Raw genomic sequence first — 21,538 nt, forward strand, 5'->3', positions numbered from 1 at the left:
TGTGTGTGTAATATCTGCGCAATTTGATATTTGTATGAAGGTTTCAGGATGCACCGTTCTGGAATTTGGATCAAGGTTTCATTAACACCATCATATCCCTAAATAATGGACCCTCTTGAACCGTCTTTTGCTATAACGGAAATTATGCCATTATTGGCCTTTCTCAGCAATTTATGTGTTGATTTAGAAAAAAAAATGATCATTATAATAATGAAAAATAAGGGACATTAATGGTGTCATTAACAAAAAATGAATGTTCAATGCATTAAAGGTTACTACTTTTCAGCTACTATCTAGGTACCAAGTTTGTATTTAAAAGTCATTATTTTATTTAGGCAAACAATGTAAACATTACACAATAACCATTATGATATAACGACTGTGATAATATAAAAAAACAAACAAACAATGGCCTCCTTTTGTTATTATAATTAGTATAGCAAGAAAAGAATAGTATAACAAATATACAAGCATTTCTCAGTGGTCATATCCCTTCGCTTCTGGATTCAAGTCAGCCGGCCTCTTTTGGTAGGCATTCTTAAAATATGTAGTATGGAGATTAGCTTTATATTGGTAAAACTATAATTGCCTTTCTCTCTGTAGTTGAAATCCCAAAACTATAGTGCTTGCAGGACCTTCCAGACTTGGTTCATGCTGATAGAAGTTGCTGTTGCATTTATTAAAGGTCGACTTAATCATCATCTTGCTTTGTTTTTTTTTTTTCTGAAAAAAAAAGAAAAGAAAAGAACTTAATATTCAGGCCATTTTATAGAAAAATTGTGATTGCTTGGAGAGAACAGTGCAGGGTAAGAAATCACTTCAGCATGTATCAAGTCTCGCCGAGAGGAGGCAGTGCCTGATAACATAGAACCTTTCAATTGTTAGGAAACTTTTCATGCCTACCTGTCATTCACTTTGTCTCAGGATTTGGACAACAAGATATCTCCCAGTTTATGCCACTCAATCTATCTTTATTTCCACAAGCTTTCCAAGGTGCCAAATGCCTTGAGGGAATGATAAGGAAATGGTCAATCTCTAGTCCTTCTGCAAGCGAAATACGCAATAGCTTGCAAGTCTCGGGCTTGCAGAGTTCCATTCAAGAACAAGAAGCTTTAAAAGACCACAATTTGAAACCGAATGCTTATATTACTAAACATCTAGAGGATTGCCATGCAGCTTTGGAACTATAAGAACGGAATTACATAGACATTGGAGGAAACCATCCCAAACACTAGAAGAACATGGACTAGTCCATATAATGCGATCATTGGTGGATACCATAATTTTCACTTTATACATTAAGGAGAGCCTATTTCGCAATTGCATGTACGAAAACCATCCAAGAACATTAGCATGATAAGTTTTCACTAGTCTCATATTCCTTGGTTCCTTTTAAATATGCTGAATATGGCCGGATCTCAGTTCCTCTGAGGAGCCAAGAGATACTTTCTGCACTATTCTGGGCTCCTCTTCCCTTTGCCATGTAAGTCCTACATGATGCATCAATTCCTTAGGAGAGAAACAAGCAAAGTTCAAAGCATAAGAATCAAAATTTATTGGACACCAACTTTCTAAAGTAAGTCTACTTTTAGTCCCTAATTCTATATATTATGGCAGAATAGTTGATTCATCAGTTATGTCAAGTAAATAAAGTAATTCTCTTTCTTTCTACTTGACAAGAGAATTAGTTTTAACTAATATTATAGATATTCTGCCTAAAAGAAAGAAGATTGTCTGGTTGCTTGAATTAATAAAGGGAGAATGTATATGAGAGTGATCCTATGTTAATTGACATCCATTTAAAAAACAAGCTACCACTGAATTCTAACTATAAAAGATGGTGATGAGCCCCCAGAAAATGACCTGAAATCAATGGCAAATGCAATATAGAAAATGTTGACAGAGGATGATATATCAAACCTGTGGATGAGCTAAGGTTCCTTTGACATTTCTAGCAACATCAATGGGGAAGTCGAAGGTAGCACATCCACCTGAATAAACCAGCAAACATCTTCCAGTGGTGGTACAAGGCCAATATTTCTAAGCAGATAAGCGTGGAGGCACACAAAGTCTATAAAACACAGCATATCTGTGCATATTCCTACCACCAAAACCTGCATCAAAGTTATTAGTTATTTAAGGATCAGCTGCCATTCCCAACACATTAAATATAAGCCACTTGCCCACCAACAAAAACATATTATGACAGCATCATAAACTATGGCAAACCAAGTTTGTTCCGTCTCCAACCAACGAAATACTCCAATTCATTTTGCTACTAGATATGGTTTTTACGTTAACCAATCTTGATGTCATTAGTCTTCACCCACTCTACAAAAGCATTATCTGCCATCCATCTCCATTGAACCCAATGAACCCATCGAAGCAATCTTTGCGTTTGATTGTCACACTTGGGTCTGTCTCCAACCATTTCAGTGCTGAGATTTTCCAGTAAATCAGAAGCACAGTGTTACAAGTAAGCCATCAACTAATTCAAAACTGTATTAAACTTGTAACAGCTAGGTATCTACTAGTAGTTGTTACTTCATACTTGCGATCGACAATTATATCCATTGCTGATGTAATTGTTTTAAGTGTTCAATCTTCTGTTGTTGATATATCTATGTGAGCTAGAGAGATGTAATAGCAGCAGCAGCAGCAGTAGTACCTGGGACCAAATCTTCTTCACCTGATCCAATTAGGCAGTGAGGTGGGTAAGGAGGTTCAGGCTTGTTGGGATGGGGGAATCAAGAAGAACAAAGACAGGCCATTTCCTTTCACAGAAAACCTTCGACAGCCTCGCCGCCGCCTCTACCATCGCCGATATCTGTCTGTTGGCTCGGTTGGTGCCTGTACATGAGCAACAACTCAATCCATCAAACTAAATTTAGATCATGCCACAAAGTTTCCTATACTTGGTAATTCAAATAAACTTAAATTAGTAGCATAGTTAATTTTATATATATATATATATATATATATATATATATATATATATATATATATTCCCAAGAAAGAGCCTAACTTGGGCTTCTCTATTTGTTCTTTCTTGCAATTCAGAACACCAACTTTTGAGAGTCAATGCCAAAATCCCTTGGCATCAAAAGCAAGCAAAACAGACGAAGATACCCAACAAAAAAGAGCCCAGAAATCATCCGAAGAAAAGTTAACTACCGGCCGTTCTAATTATGAAAGAAGGAACATCAAATCTAAAGACTCCAATCTAGCAGCAAAATTATCAAACATCCAACTCCTAAATTTCGCAAAAATAAAAAATTTTCACAAGAGGGAGAGAAAAAAAATTATACAAGCAAAAAATCTAATGGCAACAGCTTAAATCGTAATTTCTGTAACCAACAATTAGAAGGAAGCATCAAGCGTCAAGCATCTCCATTAGTATACCAGATTGCCAGCTCCAACGGTACAGAAGCCATTGAGGATGTCGACAAGAACGAGACCAACAGCCTTTCCGGACTCCACCTCGGGCAAAAGGAGAAGGTTTTCCTCTTGCTCGAAGGGTATCTCGGCCTTCAACAAATCCACCATCTTCGTCTCTGAACCCATCACCCTCTGCGGTTCAATTAAAATTTCACGAGTGCTTTTAGATATTTATAGAGAAAGGAAGCTGTGACCGGGCCACGCATTTCATCGAACGGATAAGAGAGACGTGGGAAGAGCTGAGATGCCGTCACCACACGGCGACCGAACCTTGATTTTTTTTTTAAGGTAAATCTATGTTTACTTTTGACTAAGTAGAGAAATCTGACACAAAAGATTTAAACAGTTGATGTGAGATATTGCTGTCGGTCCACTCGATGAGTTGGAATCCAACTTGCAAATTGCAATCATGGTTGCCAAGCCATGAAAGGAGAAAGCATGGCTGGGCGATTTATGTATCGACTCTGTGAAATTAAAGAAGAGATGATCAAATTTTAATTCACAGTCATATATGTTGCATTCCTATATTAATACCCAGATAACAATGACCTGCCGCTGAATTAGATTAAACCATGTTCATTTGCCAAAGTAGCGTTCTAGAACCAAGCTTTAACCATTATAATTAAGCCCGGTGCTTAGCAGCATTGAGCCCTCTTGACCTGTTCAAGTTGGCTCAGCCAACGTTTAGGTAAGAAATAGGGACAGATAGTACATCTCTATATACTTACTTCTAGGTATGTATATAAGATAGGTGATGATCTTCTCTTTTTTAAAAAATATAAATAAATAGAGCAATCCAAATTTGGATTTGGATTTGGGACAAAAAGGTCTTTGTCTGGATCCAGACTATTCAAAGTGACGCCGGGTCTTTGGCCGGGCCCGACAAAATTTGCCGCCCTTTTGTGCACATTTTTTCCAACCATTACGTAAATACCTGTAAGGATCCAAGGTCATTCTCGTTGTCGACTTCCCCGAGATCGTTTGGTTCAGAAAATAATTTTTTTATTAGATTATTTTTGTTACAAAGCTGATACTTAAATATAATGTCTAAAACTAATTTTATATATTTAATTTTTTAATAAAAAAATATTTTTTATTTTATTTTAAGCTAGCACTATTAGAAAAAAATATTCTATTTTTCAGCGAATTAGACTTCCTTATATCTTATATAATTTTTTTTATAAAATATAAAAATCTTGTTCATATAGAAAATTTATTTTTTTATTTTTTAAAAAATTCAATTAAATATATCACATCTTTTTATTTTTTTCTATTTTTTTTCTTGCGAACCAAATGAGCCATTAAAATTACCCACTTTTTTTTTTTTTTTTTGATATCTGGTAGTTGGGATTAACACCTCAAGTATAATGTCTAACCTTTAGTCTCCACTTTTGGGCTTCATCACACTAGGCCAGTTATATACCTACATCCGTGATGGGAGAGTTATGAACTCTCTGATCAATGGATGTTATTGCATAGATACTCGGGTTCTTAAAAGTAGGTGACATGCAAAGCAACTACCACTTGGAAGGATGCATAAAAAATAACGACAATGCCGAAAGTTGAACCCAGTTTTAAGATACCCCACACACACACACACACACACACACACACACGTATGTACATACATGTACAAACATGCACATATGCATTATACATATATACATGTACATAAATATATTATTTTGTAAGAATATATGTGATAATTTCTATGCTCTAATGTTTTTTATGAAAAAAATGGCAAAGGCCAATCGAATATATTAATAGAGAAATCAAGCTATTCTCTCTGGCACAACGTAGTCAGAAAATTAGGTATTATAAGTTATCAAGCTAATGCCGACGTCCGTTTCAGTTGAAAAATGCAGTCGGATGTTTGGGGTACTATAAGTGATCAAGGGGTGGTAACTCATATCACAGGAGGAAACTTTGCACAGAGTTCCATTACTATTAATGGGTGGCTCCGAGATTTCTTATGGGCACAGGCATCTCAGGTAATTCAGTCTTATGGTTCTTCATTATCTGCATATGGTCTTTTTTTCTTAGGTGCTCATTTTATCTGGGCTTTCAGTTTAATGTTTCTATTCAGTGGCCGTGGTTATTGGCAAGAACTCATTGAATCCATCGTTTGGGCTCATAACAAATTAAAAGTTGCTCCTGCTACTCAGCCTAGAGCCTTGAGCATTGTACAAGGACGTGCTGTAGGAGTAACCCATTACCTTCTGGGTGGAATTGCCACAACATGGGCATTCTTTTTAGTAGAAATTATTGCAGTAGGATAATGGCTAGGAGGATTTGAAAGGCATTATGGCATTAAGATTTCCGAGGTTTAGCCTCGGCTTAGCTCAGGACCCCACTACTCGTCGTATTTGGTTTGGTATTGCTACCGCACATGACTTCGAGAGTCATGATGATATTACTGAGGAACGTCTTTATCAGAACATTTTTGCTTCTCATTTTGGGCAGTTAGCAATAATCTTTCTGTGGACGTCCGGAAATCTGTTTCATGTAGCTTGGCAAGGAAATTTTGAGTCATGGATACAGGACCCTTTACATGTAAGACCTATTGCTCATGCAATTTGGGATCCTCATTTTGGTCAACCAGCTGTAGAAGCCTTTACTCGAGGGGGTGCTATCGGCCCAGTGAATATCGCTTATTCCGATATTTATCAATAGTGGTATACAATCGGATTGCGCACCAATGAGGATCTTTATACAGGAGCTCTTTTTCTATTATTTCTTTCTGCTATATCCTTAATAGCGGGTTGGTTACATCTACAACCCAGATGGAAACCAAGTGTTTTCGGGTTCAAAAATGCCGAATCTCGTCTCAATCATCATTTGTCAGGACTTTTCAGAGTAAGTTTTATGGTTTGGGCAGGACATTTAGTTCATATTGTTATTCAAGGATTCAAGGGAGAGTACATCGGTTAGAATTATTTCTTAGATGTAGGCCCCACTTGAGAGAGCTGTTAGTAGTAAAGATTTTGGAAGTAGAGCTTTCTGAAGTAGAGCTTTTATAAAAAGTTTGTTGTTTGGTAACTACATTTCTTGCGAATCCGCAGCAACCAACCCATATGTCTTTCGTCTTCTTTCATCTAGCTATTGCTCAAGCTAAAGCAGCCAATCGTCGAACAATCTGATCTTTTGTCGACTTCCGTCTGCAATAGTGCATCTTCCAATAGTCCATCGAACCATTTCACAACACCTCATCATGCCAATGCCAACAAAGCAGCAGGGCAGGGTGGCATACTTTTTTAGGTCCAATTCCATCCACTTTTTTTGAGGCAATTTTGACTTGTTCATCGGGAACTGATCTAGCTCCTGAGAAAAGTGTCGCGCCACTTTAACATGTGTTTGGTAAACAAACTGAGAAAGTACTTTTAGTATGATTAAATGACTATAAAGGATACTGCATAGTATTATACAATAGAGCATAATAAAATATAATATGTATTAATACATAAATATATAATATAGTATAATATTACTGTAATATAATAGAATATTATTATAATATAGTAATATAATATTGTATACTATAGCATAATAATTTCATATAATATTAAATTTTTTAACATAACATATCAATGTATTATGATATAATGTAATATAATATATATTTATAGTATAATACAATAATAAAGATATAAAATATTATACTTATTAGCATAAATTAATTTTTTATAATATAACAAATTTCTAGCTAGGTGATAAAATTGGTTAAAGAATTATTAAAGGGATATTTTATATAATTGTTATATTTTATCATAGATATTTTGGTCAAAAAAATAGCTTTCCGACAAGTCTTAAAAGTGCTTTTTTGGTAAACTCTAAAATAGAGCTTTTTCCGAAAAGCTGTTTTTAGCTTTCTGGAAAAGCTAAAATAGTTTTCCGATTTTTTTTACCAAATATCCCTATTTCATCTAAAAGTGATTTTCGAGAGCCAAAAAGTATTTTTTGCTCTCCAAAAGCTCCCCCAAACGGGGCCTTATTATCGTATCGTCAAGGGTTGGACGACTTTTTACGGGTCAATGAAATCTTTATGCTCAAAATTTTTATTCGAGTAGTCATGTAGTTGGTACTTTTCAAGGAGCCGGAACTGCCAGTTTAACACTTCTAGGGGAATTCCATCCTCAAACGCAAAGTTTATGGTCGATCGATATTGCTCATCATCATTTAGCTATTGCATTTATTTTTCTCGTTGCTGGTCATATGTATAGAACTAACTTCGAAATTGAATACAGTATCAAAGATCTTTTAGAAACACATATTCCTCTAGCGGTCGATTAGGACGTGGGCATAAGGGTCTTTATGACACAATCAATAATTCGATTCATTTTCAATTAGGTCTTAGGTCCTGTTTGGGGGAGCTGTTAGTAATAGAGCTTTTGGAAGTAAAGCTGTTGGAAGTAGAGCTATTTGAAGCAGAGCATTTATAAAAAGCTGTTTGCTGTTTGGTAACTACATTTCTAAAGTGTTGTAGCACTTTAACATGTATTTGGTAAACAAACTAAGAAAATACTTTTGTGTGACAAAATGACCATAAAGGACATTACCAGTATTATATAACAGAGCATAATAAAATATAATATGTATTAATATATAAATATATGATATAGTATAATATTAATATAATGTAATATAATATTATTATAATATAGTATTATAACATTATGTATTATAGAATAATAATTCAATATAATATTAAATTATTTAACATAACATATCAATGTTTTATGATATAATGTAATATAATATTGTATTTATAGTATAATACAATAATAAATATATAAAATATTATAATTATTAGTGTAAATAAATTTTTCATCCTTCTAATGATCATTTATCTCTCTAACAAATTTTCTAGCTAGGTGATAAAATTGGTTAAATAATTACTAATATATTTATTTATTTATTTATTTAGATCAGATTATTTGCCACTCACTCATTATTTTTTTATCTTTTTATTTTATTTATTTATTATTTTATTTCATTGAAATATAGAGGGGTCACTGGCCATGGGCGGTGGCCGGCATGGTGGCTGCCACCGTGGGTAGCCACGAGCTCCAAAAAAAAAAAAAAAGAGTAAGAAGGAACAGAGGCGGCGGCGTTGAGAGGAAGAATAAGATAAAGAGAGAGAGGGAGAGGATGGGTGAGAGAGAAAGAGGCGGGATGAGGGTTTTGGGAGAAAAAAGTATAACTTAAATGGAGGTATTTTGGTCCAAAAAATAACTTTCCGACAAAGCTGAAAACAGCGTTTTTGGAGAGCTCCAAATTGGAGCTTCTCCCCAAAAGCTGTTTTCAGTTTTCCGCAAAAGCTGAAACAGCTTTCCGAAAAGGTCTTGCTCTAGCCTCTTTAGGGGTTATTACTTCCTTAGTAGCTCAACACATGTACTCTTTACCTGCTTATGCATTCATAGCACAAGATTTTACTACTCATCACCAATACATCGCAGGGTTCATCATGACAGGAGCCTTTGCTCATGGAGCTATATTCTTCATTAGAGATTACAATCCGGAACAGAATGAGGATAATGTATTGGCAAGAATGTTAGACCATAAAGAAGCTATCAAATCTCATTTAAGTTGGGCCAGCCTCTTTCTCGGGTTCCATACCTTGGGCCTTTATGTTCATAACGACGTCATGCTCGCTTTTGGTACTCCGGAAAAACAAATCTTGATCGAACCCATATTTGCCCAATGGATACAATCCGCTCATGGTAAGACTTCATATGGGTTCGATGTACTCTTATCTTCAACGAATGGTCCAGCATTCAATGCTGGTCAAAGCATATGGTTACCTGGCTGGTTGAATGCTGTTAATGAGAATAGTAATTCACTCTTCTTAACAATAGGTCCTGGAGATTTCTTGGTTCATCATGCTATTGCTCTAGGTTTGCATACAACTACGTTGATTTTAGTAAAAGGTGCTTTAGATGCACGTGGTTCCAAGTTAATGCCAGATAAAAAGGATTTCGGTTATAGTTTTCCTTGCGACGGCCCAGGGCGCGGCGGTACTTGTGATATTTCTGCTTGGGACGCATTTTATTTGGCAGTTTTCTGGATGTTAAATACCATTGGATGGGTTACTTTTTATTGGCATTGGAAACACATCACATTATGGCAGGGTAACGTTTCACAATTTAATGAATCCTCCACTTATTTGATGGGATGGTTAAGAGATTATCTATGGTTAAACTCTTCACAACTTATCAATGGATATAACCCTTTTGGTATGAATAGTTTATCGGTATGGGCATGGATGTTCTTATTTGGACATCTTGTTTGGGCTATTGGATTTATGTTCTTAATTTCCTGGCGTGGATATTGGCAGGAATTGATTGAAACTTTAGCATGGGCTCATGAACGCACACCTTTGGCTAATTTAATTCGATGGAGAGATAAGCCAGTGGCTCTTTCCATTGTGCAAGCAAGATTGGTTGGATTAGCCCACTTTTCCGTAGGTTATATATCTACTGCATGTAGTAGAAACTTTTGAAATTGTTCATGCAAAGCTAGACTGCAATATTGAAGTCTTAGATTACAAAGAAAAGTTTTTTAGGGGTTTTTTGCATACATATCCTCCTAATATTAAAATTTGCATGGATATCCTTCCAACATTGATATTTGCATGTATATTCTTATAAAACACTTGTTTTGCGTGTATATCCATTTTTCTTCTTTTTTTCTTACATATGTGCCCACATCATCTAATGCCGTTAAAAAATTAACGATTTAAAATTAAAAATGACTGAAATATCTTCAATAGATAGTCATGCAAAAAAAATATTTATAAGGCTATACATGCAAATAAAAACTTTGTGAAGATATTCATGCAATTTCACATATTTAGGAGGGTTTACATGCAAAAAAAATTTATTTTTATTTTTATCTATTTCATCTTGTTTTAATACTCAGAGTTTAGTCTAGTGTCTGTTCTTCAATGTTTTCTGTAATAATATTGCTCAAGAAAAAGATTGATTCAATAATTAGATAATAAAAAGAGTTATAGAAGTTCTTTTACAAATCATGAGATTATTTTACTTTATTATACAAATTCTTTATTTATAATAACCACTATATCTTATTTCATTGAAATATAACTTGTAATATCTATTATTATAGATATATATATGAGAACATTTATTAGAATATAGAAAGAGATTAGAATCTCTTAAAGGCACACAATAGATTGCAATGATCAAGCTTCTTTGCTATTGCTTTGCTCATAGGTGAAAGAATAACATCAATCATCTCCAAGCAAAATCATTGAAAGACTTCAAAATCCTTCCGACTTATCAACAACCTCCACAACCTCATGGTAGAAGGTCACCCCTTATGTTGTGTGCCTTAAGCTACTTTTCTTTGAGCTTTGAATCTCTAGAAGAAAAAAGATTTAGTATATGGGACCCATATTGTCACAGCAATTCTAAATCAGCCCCAAGCTTGCACATGAAAATTTTTTTAGCTCTAAAAGATAAATATTGCAAATTTCATATACTAAAAGATAAATATGGCAAATCTCTCACAATACTTTTCTTTAAATAATTTATAAAGCTAAAGGTAGGACCTTTCCATCTTTATATCAAAAAGGATATAATGAAGGGAGAACTTCGGTGGCAATGAGAAGAACTCAGATTCTGGTGGCGAGAACTCCAACGAATGAAAAAGAGGGAGAAGGGCTACCTATGTGAAGAAAGAAGTCGAGGAAATGGTTTTGATTTCGAACGGAGGAGTGAAAGAGAGGGATCGAGAGAGATTAGAAAATTTCTCAAAGAAGATAGCAATATTAGTTTCCCACAAGACCCGTTAACTTTTTAAAGGCTTCATAGGTAAAAAGATTATTTCATAATTTTAATTAATTTTTAATTTAAATAAATGTGATTTTGGCTAATCACATCAGTTAAATCACAATGTCAAGGATATTCATACAAAAATAGTGTTTTGTGAGAGCATATATGTAAATATTAATTTGGGAGGATACTCATACAAATTGCAATATTTAGGAGGGTATTTATGAAAAAATCTAAGATTTTTTTTTAATCTAAGATTTTTTTTTGTGTATACCCTCTTAAATATGTAAAATTGCATAAATACCCTTTAAACTTGCTATTTACATGTATTTCCATATAAATGTTTCTTTTTGTATGTTTACCCATTAAGGGTACTTTCATCATTTCAATTTTAAACAACTTAATTTTTTAATAACATTAGATGGCATGGGTACATATGCACAAAAAAAAGTATATATATAAAACAAGTATTTTATGAGGATATACATGCAAATATCAATTTTGGAAGAATATTCATGTAAATTTCACTATTGAGAAGGGTATGTACGTAAACAAATATTTTTTCTGTTTTTCTAGTGAAGTCTCATATGTACCAATTATTCATCTTTTCATCATTCTTTATACTGTGTTACACGAGACCCTTTTACCTAGACCTAATCTATTTTCAACCAATACTTGATCCATAGTCTTACCATTTTATAACTATAATAATTGGTAGGGCTTGAGTTAACTTTAAATAAAATAGACAAGAAATTCTTGATAACTAGTTAAAAAAATAATCTCAAACATAAATATTTAATGTTTAAATTAAAAGACAAGGTAAGCTCTTGGCATAATTCTTTTGGCACTATAGCTACATATCTTATGCATGTGGTTTATATGTCATAAAAGTTTCTAGAGCTAGGTGCAGCCAAGTTATATATGTCATAAACTACATGTTATGCCCTTAATAAAAAAAAAAAATTTATCCTATTCTATTTAAAACTTAAGGATACTTTTGGAAAAAAAATCCAATTTTTCAGTAAATGGAAATTGAACTTTCCCATATCCCACAATGATTTTTTTTCCATGAAATATGAAATCTTATTTCCATAGAAAAGCGATTTTTCCATCCCTCTCCTATAAAAATTCCAACTAAATATAAGGCATAATTGTATTTTTCTACTGACTACACTTTCCTTCCTCCTCTTTCCGCGAACCAAACAGGGCCTATGTGCTAAATCATCTAGAGGATGCTACAAACTGCAATGTTCTACGGATAAGTTTGAATGTTAGTTCACATGCAGTCTTGGAAAAAAGGGCAGCACCATGTCCTTCATACATGCAAGAATTACAGTGACTTGATGAATGTAATAATCTAACCATAAGTTTCATATGCTATATATATATATTTTTTTTACTTACCTGCGATAGTGGTGCTGACCTATACCAAAGGAATAGTACTTCTCATCTTCATTGACAAAAGCAAATACCAAAAGTTACTTTCAAGCTGAGGAAAGACTCTCATTAGCCTCCATCACATACCATTAGATCTCAGTTTGTGTAAAATGCCCCTCAAGTTGATGAATATCTTACTACCCTAGTTACTCTCAGTTTGTGCTTCACATTTACAACCTATTTAATTCTACAACTATCCAATGACAGAGTGCATCTCTGTCAAGTGTATTTTGTACTTTCTTTTTTTCCTTTTTTCTTTTTCTTTGCCAGTGAACTTTATTTTGTACATTCATCATCAGTCATCACAAGCTCAAGTGATGATAAATTAACATGGGTAGCATGTGGTGAAGCATTTAAGCAAAAACAACAATCTTTATGAGTTTCCAGATTAGGGATGCCCTCAGATTATTGCCTGATAGCTTTCATGCGACCCTGCATCAGCTGATTGTACTCCAATTGATGAAGACTCTGTATGTAAATTATGCTGGTGCAGTAACTCCTATATTTCTGAAAGGAAACATAGATCTGCATATTTTCTTTTAAAAGAAAAAAAAAAAAAAAGCCCTAACCATGCATAAGAACATAGTTGACATCAAATACACAAAAGCAGGTCACTTTAAAGTATTCATCTTCTCCTAACCTCTGCTTGAGTTGCTAAGATTTCAATGTCCACAGTTCGCCATAACACTGATATCCCCAATCATCGTGAACTCTCTGTACTGTATTTGTTCAAGAATGAACAATGGCTGTTATGATATCCACTATTAGCTGTTATATTGGAAAATATCACTGTTTACTGAATGAAGAATTACTTTTACCTGATAGGGAAATTTGATTTTAAAAATATTATTCTTGCTGATGAACAGTGAAATTGGCAAATAATTACCATTGTTCTCCGTTTATGATAGCCGTTACAAGAGCCTAAAGCTATTGCAACGGCGTCGACATTATAAAGATGGCTATTTTGAAGTTTGTAATGTGCTTGCAGCCATGCACTGAAACAACTAAATATATGATGATCTTAGTAAACAGACGGTGGCATATCGACAAATGTCATTATTGTTACGCCGACCACCAGGCCGTGAGGCTTTCCCAGGGGATCTGCGTGGCGACTCCACTGGGGAGAAGAGTTTCAGTCTGTGGCTTATCTCAACCCCTTGTTGGTAGTTGCCCACTAGGAATCTTTTTTCCCACACACTCAGTGGACTAAATCATCTGGAATGGCCGGGCTTCTGAAGTATAGGCATGCTTTGATTTGATAACCCTTCTTACAACAGACAGACTGGCAATGAGCAAAGATATGATTGCACTGGCTCCACATGTATTGAACTCCTGAAGTAAACGTGGTTTCAAGTTTCAACTTATACTTGGTCTGCAACCTGACAGATCTGGCATACGATAGTGGAATCACATGGTCCAGAAGGATAAAACTATGACAAGTGGAGATAGGTTTCTTTCAACTTGAATTACATATTGAAATGTACAAATGTTACCATCATAAACCAATATTTAATATTTTATATAGGAATTTGAAGTCATTATACAAATATGGCATACATCTTACCAGGTCCACACTGAAGAATAATTGATCATGAACATTATACACAAAAGAATGAGAGGAGAAAATGGATTGTATTTGAGAGTATGCAGGTTATCAAATTGGGACACTGTACACTCATGAGAATTACTTATGAGGAAGATAGGGAAGTAAGATACAAACTTGTCTGCATGGATGACTTGATGGAGGCTTCATGAACCATGTTTCAAGTGAAGGCCCTTTCTACTATCCCTTCTTCATGGAACCATCTTTAAACAGCCTGCGACTAAGGGTACTAAGTGCTTGTCTTGAGTACTGCCGTGAGGCATTTCTCCAGTCTGATCCAGTTTTCATCATCAACTCAAATTCTTGGAAGCTGATACGTCCATCCTGAAATATTTATACATAAATTAATGTAAAGCAATCGACAATATTATGAGGCTATAAGTGATTAGAAGCAATTGAGGATATGATGCATTTGTGGATTGTGCTTAATAAGCAGCAATCTGGTAATGGTGAAATAGTGGCTATTGGTTCAAGGCATTAGACCACGAGTTATGTGCAATATTTTTGTGATTTAAACCAGACAACCAAGATACGTAAACAATGATGGATATAAGAAACTGACCTTGTCCTTGTCAACATCAGAGATGATCTCCCAGATTACTTGCTCATTTGGACCTAGATCACCCTCACCTAAAGCTTCTCTCAGTTCTTCAACTTCAATAAAGCCACTCCCATCCTTGTCAAAGAAGTTGAATGCTTCGGCTAGGCGTTCCTCACTGTTGACTTTCTTCAGGTGCAAGGAGACGGTCACGAACTCCTCACAGTCCAGAGTTCCATTTCCATCAGTGTCAGCCTACAATAGGAAAAAGCAAGCATGATGGAGTAACACAAGCAACAGACATGATAGTATTGAGATTGACGACATTATATATGTACAAGCGTATGTACAATACATACATGTATAATCATGTGCATGCATATGTCTATGTGCATGGATATATATGTGTGCACATATACAAATGCATGTATAAATGGTTAAATCTGAAATGACTTAGCATACAGCTGGATTCAAACCAATAGATGCACTCGTATGAGTGTAAGCAGCCATATATTTGCTAACCAACTTGCAAAATATCAATCTAAACCCAAATATATGTAGCATATTAAGCACATGAAATAATGATTATAAAACACCTGCAGCACTTACATGCATAGGCAAGAACAGTAATGCAGCCATTTGGTTTAAGGATGGCAGTGTATGAATTGGTCATTACATTCTACCACCAGGCCTCACCACTCCTTTGTTAAAATGATACTAAACTGTCCTATTTATGAACTTGTTGCTTGCATTAAAATGAAATTCCAATGCATGTTTCATGGGTGTATGTTATGATTCCCTATCCTCATCTATAGTAGAATCCACATATTTAACAAATTGTTACCACATTCTAAGAAATCATATATGCAGCTTGTAGATATGCATGATAATTTTCTTGGAAAATGCTTTGACACAACTAAAATTATACCCATATAATCTCCATTCCATTCCAATGCAAGTTTTACCGGCAGGGAGGTTAATCACCAACATGTACGGAGGTTAATCACCATCCAGGCACATGGACTTCCACTCCTGATGTCAGTTCCAAGAGCCCAATGTGGTTTCATCGGATGGACTTGTATTCTGCCACACAATTACTCTTTTTTATGCTTAATTACTAGTAAGGTGTCTATGCAATTTTTTTACCTATGGCTAAGCCTTCTGCAGAAATCCTTTTCTTAATGTAGTCATAAAGATAATAGTTAGTAGATGTCCTATGTATGCCTCAGAGCACCATTCTGCTAAAGGTCAAACAGCAAATCCTAAGATCATGACTGCTAGCCATGACACACTACATAATACTCATGTATGTGCCAGCTGCTGATCTCTATATATATGATGCAAATTCATTAAGGGGCATCTCCAACGCCATGAGGAAGAACCTCCCCTGAGATATTTCAGATCCCATAAATATTGTGACCGTCTCTATCTCTTTCCCTTATAAATGCCGTAATGATAAGTAAATCCCTTTTGGTTTCAACTCCCCTTCTCTCCCTATGTATGAGGAAAAGAAGGGAACTGCTCTATCAAAACCATCAAAGTAGAACTGATTGTTCATTCATCCTCATTCTATAATCAGTCACATGGATTCCACATGCTGAATGCTATGTGGCCTATGTAGTGCAGCAGTCACTCTGGCATCTCACACAGTAGATCCTCCACAAGATGATGACGCTAAATCTAAGAAACTCAGAAAAAGATAATTACAAAAGAAAGAAAGAAAGAAACCATCATTTTCCTATGGTGCAACTGTGTGGTTTGCCTTCTCCCTGCTGATGTTAGAGCTGCTAGGGGTGGTGTCATTTTAATGACTGTGCAAACCTAATTGTAAAAGATGTGGATTAGCCCCACTGCACAGTGCAAAAAGAAAGTTTCTAACTTCAGTTGTACGTCTTCTGCACCAACATCCAGCAGAAACTTTATTCCGCTGCTGCTCAGCAGAGTGTGTAGTAAATTGGCTGATGTCTTGTTACAGTGTCATAGACTCATAATTACAGTTTTATAAGATTTCAGAGAGCCAAAGGAAATGCAAAAATTGAATTAGATGTGAAGCGTTAAAAGGGCTCACTGCTTCCATTAACATCTGAAGATCAGGTTCTGGTACACGCTCTCCATTTATGTGCAAGCCCTCTTTGAGTTCTTCAAATGTTAGGTGTCCATTCTTGTCCTTATCCATCATGTGAAACATCTGTTTAAGGCTAGTTACTTCTTCCACAGGCAATTGTTCAGCTACCACCTACAAAATGTTATCTTAGTCAAAGCTTTTATCAGAAGAAAAAAAAAATGAGTGGCATGACTTCGCAAGGTCACAAACTTACTCTTAGGGCTTTCTTTTTAAATTTGTTCATTGCTGAGAACTGCTTCAGTCTTGCTCTGACAATTTCTCCAAGTGAAACATTGGGAGCTGTATTAGCATTCTGAAGCCAAGGATGTTCTTCATATAAAAGGCAAGAGAGAAAATTAATCAAAGTCACAGTGTTGAAGATTTGCCTATAGTAGAATGAGAGAACTTATAAGTGTACAAACTATGCAATAGATGAAGAGAGAAGTCAACTGTAAGTGGTGAAAAGCACTGCAATTTTTGTTATAAAACAGTCAAGTCTTTGTTTATGCTCTTAAAGGAGCAAAGGTGATGAATATACACATTAGATGGGATATGTTGCTGGTTATTTCTGCTCCATTTGAAAAGCCTCCAAGACACAAAAACAACAATGTAAGCTAAAGCATGAAAAGAATAACCCTAGACTATAAAACATCAATGAGTAACTCAAGACTGCAAAATATCAATTATATGGAACCAACACAAATAATGATAAGTACAAACTAATGTTGATCCTCCAAGCATCTAGACTTGTTATTTAAGCATGGTGGTTTTCTGTCACAATCCCCTTGATTTATGCATATCTTTAGTATTATCGGGAGAATATCATCATTTTATGATCCATTAGACTAGTTCTACATTTTATATAGAGAAAGAAAGAAACAGCATACCAAGAACTTGCTGAGCTGTCAACCGGGTGTTTGGGTTAGGATCAAGCATATGCCTCACAAGGTCTTTAGCTTTGTCGGATACCATCGGCCAAGGTTCCCTCTCAAAATCAATAACAGATCGGATAATCGCCTGGGTAATTCCCTCATCAGTTTCTGCATTAGTTGTATCAGAGGCTAATTAGACTACCGCTGTCTCTAATATGCTGGCCTCCAAATTTAATAAGCTTGCCTATCTTGAATATATAACTATCTAAGATACATATGTACATACAAACATACATATATACACATAAAACAGACAGACAAGACAGTGGGCAGAGATGCATATGCCTACATTTTCATTTTGGGTTGTGAGATGAAATTTGGGGGGGGGGGGGGGGGGGTGTTGCGCTGGTGCCGGAGATTTACCTGCCCAAAAAGGTGGGACTCCGCATAACAGGATGTAGAGAATCACTCCAGCACTCCATACATCTACTTCTGGCCCATAGTTCCGTTTCAGGACTTCAGGGGCCATGTAATATGGACTTCCAACAACTTCACTAAAGCGCTGACCTTTAACAACAAAGGAAAGGGAAATTTTTATACAGCTGAAAACCAATGATAGCATTTATGTCTCACAATTTGAGCTAGCCAAATGTCAGAGAAATCTATGAGAGGCCTACCAGGCTTGAAGAATACAGAGAGGCCAAAATCTATTGCCTTCAATGGAGCATCTTCTGATTCATTTGCAAACAAGAAATTCTCTGGTTTCAGGTCCCGGTGTATTACCCCATGCTTATGGCAGATCTGCGGCACAGATTACTAAAAATTAGGTTGTCAAGGTACAACTCCATCAATCTACAAACACAGAAGCAAGATCTTGCATGTGTAGTTAGCAGTTCTCACATGAGCTCTACGGTAACTATAGACAAATAGTGGAAAACAGACAACATCCTCCAATTAAATTAAAGACACAAAAAGTTTGATAAGCATTGTAGTGCCTCATAAACATTTAGTGCACTAAACAACTGTGAAGGCTTTGCATCTGATTTAGGTATTTGATTCTTTAAAAATCCTAATGTTCTTTTAATTACATAATAAATTATTGAAATAACTTGAGGGGGAGCAAAGGAGAAGCCCTATCTATTAAGATCTATTATCCACTTCCTTTACAAATGATTCTAATAAGTCCAAATACTTGGCCCTCCTGCAAGTATGAACCAGAGCTGCCCCAGCATCCTTAGCTATATTCACAACCTCATTCGTGTTGGAAGCAAGTTTTCGAAGAAAACTTCCTTCTAAAATGAATCCATTGGGATCCTCATCAACCTACCAATTTGAAAGTCCTGAATTACCCAAAAAAAGGAAAGAAAGAAAGCAAAAGTTTGTTAATCGAAGAACTCCCAAAGGATTTAGTCGAATACAGAAATCCTCTAGACTTTCCATTGTTGCTTCAACTCCAACCATGTCAAATTGAAAGCCGTGTCATCAATCATTTCATCAACCCTGATCACACGCTACATAAGACATTGATATCCTCTAAGGAAACCAGTAACCAAAATACAGCTTTCCTTTGAATCCCATGAATAATGAATTTGGATTTATCTTCAAATTGTCCCTGGTTACTCTTGTTCCAAATCATTCTATGACCACCCGCAGAAACAAAGCTCCAAAAATCTGCTATCCGCTATTCCTCGAATAAACTTTCCAGCAATCAACCAATCTCTTGTTCCACCGAGACACATAGAATACATGTCCATTAACATAAGGCAAATGAGTCGACTGCTAACATTTCGGGGCTTTTATAAATATTCACTAGTCAAGATCTTCCCCAAGACCATGGTCCATCTGGATCTAAGAAGAAGAACAATCACTAGCACTCTAAAGAAAGACTGGAAGCAGAGAACACAGTAATGATCCAACAAGACTGATGACAAATCACAGAGCGTTCTAAGAAAGATTGGAATTTTTTTCACCAAAAAGAAAGAAAGATTGAATTTTGGAGAAACAAACAGCTCAATTCCATCGAATTGAATCAAAATCTCGATAAATTAATGCGATACCTGAACGACCTCGCCGATGGTCTTGAAGATGATGGCCGCTGCACGCTCGGTGTAATGTCCCCTGGCCACGATCCGATCGAAGAGCTCCCCTCCCTCACAAATCTCCATCACGAGGTGGACGGCCTCCCCATCCTCGTACGCCTCCCTCAGCTGCACGATGTTGGGGTGCTCCGGGAGACAGCGCATGATCTCGATCTCCCGCCGGACGTCGGAGACGTCGATGGTCGTGCGAAGCTTCCGCTTGGAGATGGACTTGCAGGCGAGGGTCTCGCCGGTGGCAGCGTCGCAGCAGCGCCGCGTCACCCCAAACTCTCCCCGGCCGAGCTCCACCCCGAGGCGGAAGCGGCGGAGGAACTCGGCGGCGGAGGAGTGGGGGCCGCGGAGGACGGAGTCAGGGGAGGCGCTGCCGGAAGAGAGGCGGCTGAGGGGGTCATCGTCGACGCCATCACCGTCGTCGTCGTCGTCGTCGTCATAGTCGCAGGAAATGGAAGGGAGGCAGCGGAGCTTCCGGGAGCGCCGGAAGTAGGCGTCGCTGGAAGACGGGGCGGAGTAGCAGCCTCCCATTTCCCTCTCTCTCTCTCTCTGCCCCACTCTTCCTCGTCACCTTTTCTCCCCGCTCGCTCGTTCTCTTTGTCTCTCTCGATCGAGAGAAAGGTTAATGCTCTCTCATAATACTAGCTCTGGTGGGGACGGAAGAGCTCATTTCTCGGGCGGTCGCCCGGGCTTCCCGCCACTTTCGGGCTCTTCGCCGTTTCGTAAGCGAGTTGTTGATCACAGCTGGATATATATATATGATATACGCACGCATAAGATTAGATTTCAAAAGAGAAGCAGCTACGCAGGCTGTAGGGCCACTCATGGACTGCATTGTCTTTACTTGTTTAGCTGGCAGCTACTTAGGATGCAAAAAGAAAAAAAATCTAATCTTTTAAATATTTTATTTTTGTTTGTTTGATTTTTCAAAAAAAATATCGACAAAGTATTTTTAGTATATTTGGTTGATGATGGAAAAATAATATATTTTCAAAGTGCTTATTTTTGATTGACCATCCATTTTTCTGAAAAAATTATGTGTAATTTCTATTATATCCTTAATAAAAATTAGATCTTTCATGCTTTTGATCAAATAAGGATAGCTGAAGAATCTTTTCAAAAAAAATAAAAATATTTCGATTACCGTCTCATGGAAAAGTAAGTTTCTCATGAGAAAGACTTTTTCATAAAACATGAGATTCATATTCCTACGAGAATGCAATTTTTCTGTTTTTCCTTTGAAAATTCCAACCAAATAAGAGACATCTCTTTACTTTTTCGTTGACCATACTTTTTTTCTTTTTTTTCTCGCGAACCAAACGAGCCTTACTTAATTATTCAATTTGTAGAATTTTCTCTCAATTTTCCCGGAAGAGTTCATTTCAAATTTTATGTCACCGAGTCACCGTTGTATCCAGGTTCTTGTGAGCTGTGACTATTTATAAAAGAATTTTTAAGCGTTCATCAACTAGCATTATTTATGTATTCATTACTGGTAAGCGTGCATTAATTAAATATGGGATACTCCTGTGAGGGTAGGGACACCATGGTTTGGTAAAATAAATGAAGTCATAAGAAGATCACTTATGCAAAGTAAATAAATATTTATTAAATGCGACCCTTTAAAATCAGTCAGGGAGCGAGATGGTAAAATAGTATGAAC

The 21,538-nt window shown here is 36.2% G+C and overlaps 2 protein-coding genes, 1 long non-coding RNA gene and 1 pseudogene across 4 annotated transcripts; 1 reads left to right on the top strand and 3 right to left on the bottom strand.

Moving 5' to 3' along the window:
* Positions 1-1,117: 1,117 nt before the first annotated feature.
* LOC120109263 lies at positions 1,118-2,052 on the bottom strand. Its single transcript, XR_005510213.1, has 2 exons — positions 1,921-2,052; positions 1,118-1,509 (listed from the first exon to the last, which is right to left on the bottom strand). It is a non-coding gene; the product is annotated as an uncharacterized LOC120109263 (long non-coding RNA).
* Positions 2,053-2,331: 279 nt separating this feature from the next.
* LOC120109262 lies at positions 2,332-3,671 on the bottom strand (annotated as a pseudogene).
* A 4,013-nt stretch (positions 3,672-7,684) lies between these two features.
* LOC120109264 (photosystem I P700 chlorophyll a apoprotein A2) lies at positions 7,685-9,937 on the top strand. The gene is made up of 2 exons (XM_039123019.1): positions 7,685-7,785; positions 8,778-9,937. Exon 2 carries the CDS (start codon positions 8,828-8,830, stop codon positions 9,935-9,937), a length of 1,110 nt encoding a protein of 369 aa, XP_038978947.1. The 5' UTR covers positions 7,685-7,785; positions 8,778-8,827.
* Positions 9,938-14,155: 4,218 nt separating this feature from the next.
* Positions 14,156-20,597, bottom strand: LOC103696783 (calcium-dependent protein kinase 29-like). Of its 2 annotated transcripts, XM_008778497.4 has the most exons (8): positions 19,843-20,596; positions 18,463-18,586; positions 18,209-18,352; positions 17,801-17,953; positions 17,128-17,243; positions 16,878-17,045; positions 14,834-15,064; positions 14,156-14,595 (listed from the first exon to the last, which is right to left on the bottom strand). In XM_008778497.4, the coding sequence occupies exons 1-8, from the start codon at positions 20,404-20,406 to the stop codon at positions 14,452-14,454; spliced, it is 1,644 nt and encodes a 547-aa protein (XP_008776719.1). In that variant the 5' UTR covers positions 20,407-20,596; the 3' UTR covers positions 14,156-14,451. The 2 variants fall into 2 exon arrangements, with proteins under 2 accessions (XP_008776719.1, XP_038978946.1); XM_039123018.1 differs by lacking the exon at positions 17,801-17,953 and having other exon boundaries at positions 19,843-20,597.
* Between the last annotated feature and the right edge of the window lie 941 nt (positions 20,598-21,538).

This window comes from Phoenix dactylifera, unplaced genomic scaffold (assembly GCF_009389715.1).
Source record: "Phoenix dactylifera cultivar Barhee BC4 unplaced genomic scaffold, palm_55x_up_171113_PBpolish2nd_filt_p 001964F, whole genome shotgun sequence".
Lineage (NCBI taxonomy): Eukaryota > Viridiplantae > Streptophyta > Magnoliopsida > Arecales > Arecaceae > Phoenix > Phoenix dactylifera.

Bases quoted from the DNA above. Each gene is read 5' to 3' on its own strand.
- LOC120109264 (XM_039123019.1), top strand. From the start codon at position 8,828: ATGTACTCTTTACCTGCTTATGCATTCATAGCACAAGATTTTACTACT.
- LOC103696783 (XM_008778497.4), bottom strand. From the start codon at position 20,406: ATGGGAGGCTGCTACTCCGCCCCGTCTTCCAGCGACGCCTACTTCCGG. The intron at 15,065-16,877 runs GTGAGCCCTTTT...TTCCTATTGTAG, and splicing joins TTCAGATGTTAATGGAAGCA to GCTGACACTGATGGAAATGG. The intron at 14,596-14,833 runs GTCAGTTTCTTA...TAAATATTTCAG, and splicing joins CTGATGTTGACAAGGACAAG to GATGGACGTATCAGCTTCCA.